The 8,017-nt window shown below is 32.1% G+C and overlaps 3 protein-coding genes across 4 annotated transcripts; 2 read left to right on the top strand and 1 right to left on the bottom strand.

Annotated features, from left to right (window-relative positions):
* Positions 1 to 996: 996 nt before the first annotated feature.
* Positions 997 to 2,800, bottom strand: LOC121121640 (uncharacterized). Of its 2 annotated transcripts, XM_071889944.1 has the most exons (7): positions 2,746 to 2,800; positions 2,501 to 2,687; positions 2,390 to 2,411; positions 2,208 to 2,335; positions 1,839 to 2,138; positions 1,282 to 1,779; positions 997 to 1,216 (listed from the first exon to the last, which is right to left on the bottom strand). In XM_071889944.1, the coding sequence occupies exons 1-7, from the start codon at positions 2,746 to 2,748 to the stop codon at positions 1,098 to 1,100; spliced, it is 1,257 nt and encodes a 418-aa protein (XP_071746045.1). In that variant the 5' UTR covers positions 2,749 to 2,800; the 3' UTR covers positions 997 to 1,097. The 2 variants fall into 2 exon arrangements, with proteins under 2 accessions (XP_071746045.1, XP_040572541.1); XM_040716607.2 differs by lacking the exon at positions 2,746 to 2,800 and having other exon boundaries at positions 2,501 to 2,635.
* LOC121121639 (uncharacterized) lies at positions 2,658 to 4,883 on the top strand. Its single transcript, XM_040716606.2, has 9 exons — positions 2,658 to 3,203; positions 3,261 to 3,327; positions 3,396 to 3,488; positions 3,549 to 3,798; positions 3,853 to 3,904; positions 3,959 to 4,079; positions 4,149 to 4,276; positions 4,338 to 4,562; positions 4,619 to 4,883. Exons 1-9 carry the CDS (start codon positions 3,059 to 3,061, stop codon positions 4,738 to 4,740), a joined length of 1,203 nt encoding a protein of 400 aa, XP_040572540.1. The 5' UTR covers positions 2,658 to 3,058; the 3' UTR covers positions 4,741 to 4,883.
* Positions 4,884 to 5,930: 1,047 nt separating this feature from the next.
* LOC121121508 (PDZ and LIM domain protein 1) lies at positions 5,931 to 7,714 on the top strand. Its single transcript, XM_040716457.2, has 3 exons — positions 5,931 to 6,360; positions 6,588 to 6,712; positions 7,073 to 7,714. Exons 1-3 carry the CDS (start codon positions 6,098 to 6,100, stop codon positions 7,324 to 7,326), a joined length of 642 nt encoding a protein of 213 aa, XP_040572391.1. The 5' UTR covers positions 5,931 to 6,097; the 3' UTR covers positions 7,327 to 7,714.
* Positions 7,715 to 8,017: the final 303 nt, after the last annotated feature.

Raw genomic sequence — 8,017 nt, 5'->3', positions numbered from 1 at the left:
GCTGATGGACGACGAAATATCGTATGAAGTAGGCCTAGTAAAGATTTAAACCAAGTAGTGAAATGAGGAACCGCCTGATCAATCGCTTAGAAATCCCTTGGCGCACAGAAACATTTTTTGTCGAGTAAAAGTACTGTTTAGTTATTATTTGGAGACATAATTAGAATTTATAATGTTATCTAATATATTTTACAGACAGAATTAGCTTAGCTAGAGAAGATTTTAATAATTTGGAGTTTTGTGAACCCACTAGTTTGTTTTTAAAGTTCAAAGAGGATGATTTTTATTCTATGCTATTTTTTAGTTGACCATTAATGAAAATATATATTTGTAATTAAACTACGGAGTCCAAGTTAATTAACTATTGTATCTTAAATTACACATTTAATATTCAAGTATTAATTATTAAGAAAACAATTAATAAATCATGAATGTATAATTAAAAACTCCTCTGCTCTTTGGTGGGATATTCAAAAAAAGGAAAAATCAAACAATGAAATAATTTTTTCTTTCCCAAAAGCAATTTTATAGTGTAAAATTTACTTCATCTATCATTCCTCTTTTTATATCCCAGTCTACGTCAGAAAGATACAATACTAAGGGTCGTTTTTCGTCACTTTATTTTAATGCTTTAGGCTCATGAACTATTTCACAGCCAATCATGTCCTGTTCTTTTCAGAAAGCGAGCTTGTTCTTTGTTTAGGTTTAAGCTAAGGAATTAAACAATATCCTTTGCACTACAATCACGCTGACCTCAGTGGGTTATTGACCGATTTTTACAGTTAATTATTCCTATATACATATTTACTTATCTAAAAAGTATTTTAATTACATCAAGTTATATGTAACCAGAATGTATTTATGTATTCAAATATATTTAAATATAAAATGTCTGATTTTTTTACCCTCTGTAATAAAAAACTAATTTATGAGTGTGCTTTTTTTCTCGAACCCACCATAAATCAAAATGAAGAACAAATTTGTGTACAAATACCATTGATCAATAAGAGTTGTTACTATATTTATCAATAATATGGACAAACTAAAATAACAAAAATGAAATTTAATATAAACTTCTTTTAATTAATTGAGTTTGCTTATGTGCAAGCCCTCATCTTATAAGAAAGTTTGAATCCATTGGGTTGTTTCCCTTTTTCAACCCCAGATGTTTCAAAGGTGTCACTTAGGAATCGAATGTTGAATGGCAAAATCATTGCTATAGGATACAAATTATTAAGTAATAATACTTGAAATTTTTTGTTCTTTATGTGGGTTACTTACAACAAATTGTTTTATGTGCATTTTGATTGTCTTTCGATCCAAATTTACCCCCACAAAGGCCAAGAGCTGCAACCTTTACTAGATCTTTCATATCAACTTCTTTAGATGCACCTGGAATTATCACACAATCGGTTCCACTCACGCCTCCATTGGCTGGACCATCGCCGCAGCATTTACCATCAGCAATTGACTTAGTCAAATCTCCAGTTAGTTCAAAGTCAGTGTCTGCTGTTGCTGTCCAACAAATCCGGCAGTTCCCCCTTTCTCTTCGAACACAAATTCGTTGATTTTGATTATCTAAATGCTGACCTCCGTCAAAGTTGTAGGTTTTAACAATTCCAGTGTTACTTCCAAAAAAATATTGAGTGCATCCCTCTGGAGCCAAATTATCGAAGTCACAACTAAATTGTGTGATCTTAATATTCCACATTTGACGTGCATTCGCACCTTGTAAGTTAAAAGCTAGTTCATTACATTGCTCTGAACTATCCACATACACTGTGAGGGAAGATGAAATATAAAGAAAATTAGGAAGCAAAGAAGCAAATAAAACTAACTGTGTTCGCCACTATTCATTCCGCAAATGACAGGTGGAGAAGCTCCACCTGGGTTTGTTACAGCAAACGTATCAGTCAGACATCTTTGCTCATTTGTTACTTCCTTGAGAGCTGCATTCTTTCCAACTGATATTGTATTTGTTGATGGGCCAGTAATATCAAATGTAGTAAAATCTAAACGTAGTTGACAAATGTTATCACTACATGGACATATCTCCAGCCTACATTGCCCATCTGGCACGTTTTGTCCAATGAAATATGTGCAATTTTCGGCCGATGTCTGCCCACAACTAAAGGTAACTGTAGAGATAAATAAAAAGCACGTAGATATCCGAATGTACTTTGAGATATTTTATATGATTGACTTACAAACACAACAAACTCCATACCCAGAGGCACAATCTCCAGAAGGAGTACCGCCTCGAGCTGTACATTCATCGGTAGTATAGCAAGTACCATTTGTATTATCACCAGTAGAGCAGGGATCGTTTCTGAATCTATAAATGATCCAAATAAGAGTGAGATGTAATGGGAGGATAATTGTTTCTTACCTAACCACAGAAAAGACATTCACTAGGTAGTTGTAAGAAGAAAAATATTACATATATTAAGAAATTTAAAACAAACAGTAATTATTAATACAAAACACTTGATATACTTACAAACTTTTTTATCTTTCATCATTGCATCATCTCCATCTTCTGCAAGCTCCTTTGAAAAGGAGGTAGAAACCATTAGGAGGAGAGCTCCCAGAACTGTCCATTTCTCTCTAAAAAATAGTTCCATTGCCTTGCTTGATCCTATGTATACTGAATTTGTACCCCCAGAAACGATTTTCCATTGTGGTTTCTTCAAATAAAAGTACTTTTATAAATATGCTGTGTAATCCATAAAGTCTCAATCCAACCATTTATTTTTTTCAGTCAATTTGCAATATTCAGTGTATTAACTCAGTCATTGTTATGCCTTACAAACGGGTTTATTGACGGAGCATATAGAAAATGAATAAGTCAACATCTAATGCCCTTGAATTCTATACTCAGCATTTTTGAAATATTTACAATATTATATTTTTGCGATTTAACCTTCTTTTTTTTTTTGCAGTGGAAGGGAAAGAGGAAGAAAAAGTTACTCAGTATTTTTACGATTTCTTAAATGGGTCAAAGGGAGCTAAAATCTAAAATATTAAACGTCTTCGTTTCAAAAGCGCACAATACTTCATGAAGATCACTTCCATAAGAATTAATCTAGGAATGAGGACCTATTTAATATCAACTATTTTATGTTTGACACACTTTGAAGTTGTCTTAGGAGCTGACGAATCTCACGAGATTCAAACTGACTCCAACGAAAGGAATGAAAAGGGTAAAGCATATTATTTGTATGTTGATTCATAACATTATTTGTAAAATCCATACTCAGTTTTCAGTTTATTCTCTATTGTTCAGTTTAATAATGAACCATGTCGAAGCAGCATGGTCCTTGCAGGGTAAGTACATAAATCTGAATATGCTGTGTAGGAAAACGGAATTATTTTGATTATTTTTTTTTTTTCAGATCAACAAATACTGGTTTCCGAAATGGAACTTGTTTTACTGCAGCAGAATGTGGAGAAAGAGGAGGATCTGCATCGGGATCTTGTGCTGGAGGGTAAAATAGGATTTATTTAATTGTTTACCTTCAAATAATATTTAATTTAAAATGTTTTAGATTTGGGGTTTGCTGCGTTTTTATGGTGGCAACATGTGGAGCCTCCATTTCACAAAATTGTTCTTACATAAAGAATCCAAATAGTCCAGCAGCCCTTACTGATACCTCTCCGTGCTCCTTTACAATTAACAAATGTGCCCCAGATGTATGTGATTTTCGGTTGGATTTTGAAATGTTTTCAATCAGTGGTCCATCCAGTACTGACGAAACTAATGGAGGGGAATGTAGGGATACAATGATGGTTACCACAGTGAGTATAAGTTCAATTATCCTTTAACATTAGCTTTATCTCATGACTATCCAGCCAACTGGACAACGCACTCCAACAATTTGTGGCAGTAATAGTGGACAACATAGTGAGTATAAAATATAAAACATTATATTGCTAACCTACATTCAACTTATTTAAGTCTACATCGACGTGGGCCGAATGCCCACGGACAGTGCTTCAATTGCATTTCAATTTATGGGGGCCTTCAATAGAATGTTTGATATCAAAGTTACTCAAATTCCTTGTAACTCGGAGAGTGCGTAAGTATTTATAAATATTTTTAGATGAGTTTTTGCACAAATATATCTTAAATTTGCAATTTGAATCAGACCTCCAAATGGCTGTCTCCAGTTTCACACTGGAACCGCAGGTATGTTTGAAACCTTCAACTTTGATGGCCCACTACAGCAGCATTTAGCTAGTCAGAATCAACAAGTTTGCATACGACAAGAAGATGGTAAGTATGAGCTAATGATGTTAAAATAAAATGATTTACGTATTTTCTTTTAAATATATAGGATTTTGCTGCATCGATTATCAAGTTTGTTCGGATGAGAATTCTATGACACTTGGTAATGGAGGAATTGCCGATTTTACTAAGGCTGGAGTGGGTACTGATTGTTCAGAAGACTTTATTATCATTGAAGGTTCATCTGCTACAGGGCAACGAGATCTTCAACAGCGATATTGTGGAGGCAAGTTGTCTGATGTAGCAAAAGCAGAAGATAGTACAGCAATCAGAGGTACGAAATTGTCATTGGATGTGTACATTCTATTACTATTTTTTCTTCTATTTTAGACTGTACATTACCATTTGAAGTAACATTTGTAACAGACAATATAGCTGAAGCTGTAGCGAATGCCAAAGTTAGCAGAGGAACTTGTCTCAAGTACAATCAAGTACCCTGCAATGCTATATAATACGTTATATATTATATTCATAAAGCTGGAAAAATTAGTATTTGTTTTATAAACAAATAATCCCCTTCAAACTATTAATTATAATATAATTTTTGTTTGAGTTTTTAAATAAAAGATACTCTTATGTTAAGTTAATAGTTAAATAGGATTTGTTGTTTTATTATTATGAGCTGTATATGAATTGTATACTCATTTCCAAATCCGATATCTAAAATCTATGGGCCCAGTCCTCATGGTAACAAAATATATCTGTGTAATTATATCTAATTTTTCTGATACTTGAATAGACTGTCAATATTCAACTTTAAATATCTTACCTTATTTGAACTAATCACAATGAGACGGAACATTATTTATTATATGTAGATAAGAATTGACACTCTAATATTGTCTTTAATTCAATCTATAGATTACTCAGTTAAAAGAGATTTCCTGAAATAAAAAATAATGGCAAAAATCGAAGGAAATATATTTTGAATATAAAAAAAGAACATTTTTATTTTTTATATTAATTTAGAAATTTATAAAATGGATTAATGAAAATAATAGGATTTAAAATTGTCTAACAATAATCAAATACATGGAACGTTCTTTGATTTTTGATATTTTTGCATAACAAGCTTGACTGGCCCTCTCAAGTTAGAATTATCCGATTTCATATGCACTAGCTAAAAAAAATTATGTTTCAATTCAAGAAGAAAAAAATAATTTTTATTGAAGTAGATGCAAATATTAAAGTACATTGCTCTCAAATAAATTAGATTATAATTTAAAGGAAATTATTCCATGAGGACAAAGGATTTGTGTAATTTAAATGAGGAAATGGTAGGCTAGTATATAAGGATAATATCATAGACTGATGAAAATATTATGTATGTACTTTCAATTCTAGGAATTCTTATGACCTTATACATGCACGAGAACTAGAAAGCATTAGTAGAGCGATGACCGTTTCTAACCAAAAATGAAAGCTGGCCCAACGACTGAGGACAAATACATTTTTGAGTCAATTAAATAGATTGGACCTGTCAAAAGGGGTTAGGCTCAAGTTCAATACAAAATATGTCTTTCCCTTCTAGAAATAAATAGTAATAATAATAATGGCCTTCAAATTGCAAATTATATATGTCTTTTTTGAGATTTATACTCTCGGCCCGCTTTAAAAGAAGAAGAAAATTGCTTTCGTCCTTTGACATATGCCATTACGAAGTTTGGGACAAGGAGTAAGGTTGTTTTTTATAGTAAAACACACAAAAATCAGTAGTGTAATAATATCTTTCTCCGTCAGACATAAAACAGAGTGTGTTGAATTACTAAGCAAAATAGTTCTTTAATTTTTTCAAAAACATTCAAAAACATGCCAAAGGAAATTGTGAACTTGGCACTCAAGAGATCGGGAAAGAATGAGCCCTGGGGATTCGTAATCATTGGTGGTAAGGACCAAAATTTAACAGTGAAAGTGGGAAAGATAAAGCCTTACAGTCCAGCGGAAGAGGCTGGGCTCAAAACAATGGATTATGTCTGGCAAATCAATGGAAAAGAAGTATTTGAAATGAGTCACAATGATTGTGTAAAAGAGATCAAGGAATCAGGAACATCCTTGTCACTTTCCACTGAAAGGTAGGCTGAAATGATCAATAGTAAGTAGCAGGCTTTCTCATGGATGATACAGATAATTAAAAAGATACAAAACCTTGTAATCCCATTCAGTTTGCTTTCCCCATTTATCTTCTTTAAATATATTCATAGAATAATTTTCGCCTGAAATTTCAAAAAAGAACCGTCAAATTCTTTACTCATTGCAATATAATTTATTTTTTTTAATCTATTAAAAATATTTTTTTTAGAGGAGATCACATTGTCCCAAACTTTGAGGAAATCTGGCCCAGCAAGAAAGGCCCAAAAGCAGAAAGAAGAAAAAGAGGATTGGAGTACTACTATGATGCTATGACGAATGGGCCTCAATTATCAGGTAAGGAATCTGTCCCTCAGTTATTTAGCTTATATATAAACTCACTTAATGCCTATAAATGATTAAAAATTACATCTATAAAACGCGTGTAAAAATATAAAAAACGATGACGACTTAACTAGGCAATGTCCAAAAAATATATTTTACTCCTCTGCGTAGAGTCTTTTTTATTATTAGAAATATTCACAAAAAAAAAAATATGTATATATATATATATATATTGGCCAATTGCAATTGAAATTTTGCCAATTACTTTTCTTTAACTGTTGAGATATTTCTTACATCAAATAAGATTATGAAATATAATATCCTCGAATGTATGTATGTAAATCTGATCCCATTATTATTTTCATTTTTAAGGCTTTCTACCCTTGGCTCCCAATTTCACAACCGTTGGTAAACCACAGATTTATGTGAATCAATATGACTGTCCTATTCAAGTATACTCTGAAGATACTCTTGAAGAAATGAAAGAAGAAAGGATTACAATGATGAATCCGGATTTGGTTGACCGTATTCAGGATAAAGTTCCACAATCTGATAATCCAATGGCCCTCATGCAGGGACGAAAATTTGATCCCACAAAGTCTAATGCTCTCAATGCCATCAATTAATCTTCAAAAGCTTGATCATAATTTAATTTATACTTTCTTGTTACAAATCAAATCAATGGATATATCGTGATAAAAGTCAAGGACTTTACTTTCGACCAAGCATGACTACCACAAACACAAGATGTACCATTCTTAAGACTTCATTTTGATTCATTGTTAACATTTATATGCACAATCGTTGAATGACTTGAGAAAAAAAAAATGTTGTTGGGCTGTTTATAAACCATGGAAGTAACTAGATAAAAATATATATGTATATTGTATAGTCATGAAGTTAACGAAACCTCTTGGTTGAAACCTATCAACCTTTTTACATATCATATTAATTGTACTATGATCATTAACTTCTTTATATTTGTAATAAACTACATTGAGTGTTCTAACAAAATCATTTGGTTTCAAAGTTTTAACGTAAACGGAGCTCATAGGATTTCTATACGTATAGGATTTTCAAAAGGTGCCATATTGGGATGTCGAAAGATGATAATGGAGTTTCTCGAAAGGCACTTTCCCCTTACATTCTCCTTTATGGTATGTTATTTCATAGTTTAGGAATTCAAGAAGACGAAATCACCCGTATTAGTGACTGTCAAAATGAAGAAAACTTTGATAATACTTGTTATGAAAACCCCAATAAAAGTCCCTTGAAGTTTAACAACTTAACATAATTGAATAGTATAAATTAAGGAAT

Source organism: Lepeophtheirus salmonis, chromosome 7, assembly GCF_016086655.4.
Source record: "Lepeophtheirus salmonis chromosome 7, UVic_Lsal_1.4, whole genome shotgun sequence".
NCBI lineage: Eukaryota > Metazoa > Arthropoda > Copepoda > Siphonostomatoida > Caligidae > Lepeophtheirus > Lepeophtheirus salmonis.
Note: the sequence above shows the minus strand (reverse complement) of the source record. Positions and strands in the feature narration are given on the sequence as shown.

Coding starts and splice junctions, on each gene's coding strand:
- LOC121121640 (XM_071889944.1), bottom strand. Junction 2,139..2,207: donor GTATGGAGTTTGTTGTGTTT/GTAAGTCAATCA, acceptor TTATCTCTACAG/TTACCTTTAGTTGTGGGCAG. Junction 1,217..1,281: donor TGCACATAAAACAATTTGTT/GTAAGTAACCCA, acceptor TGTATCCTATAG/CAATGATTTTGCCATTCAAC.
- LOC121121639 (XM_040716606.2), top strand. CDS start 3,059: ATGAAGATCACTTCCATAAGAATTAATCTAGGAATGAGGACCTATTTA. Junction 3,204..3,260: donor CAACGAAAGGAATGAAAAGG/GTAAAGCATATT, acceptor ATCCATACTCAG/TTTTCAGTTTATTCTCTATT. Junction 3,905..3,958: donor CAGTAATAGTGGACAACATA/GTGAGTATAAAA, acceptor AACTTATTTAAG/TCTACATCGACGTGGGCCGA.
- LOC121121508 (XM_040716457.2), top strand. CDS start 6,098: ATGCCAAAGGAAATTGTGAACTTGGCACTCAAGAGATCGGGAAAGAAT. Junction 6,361..6,587: donor TTGTCACTTTCCACTGAAAG/GTAGGCTGAAAT, acceptor TATTTTTTTTAG/AGGAGATCACATTGTCCCAA. Junction 6,713..7,072: donor GAATGGGCCTCAATTATCAG/GTAAGGAATCTG, acceptor TTCATTTTTAAG/GCTTTCTACCCTTGGCTCCC.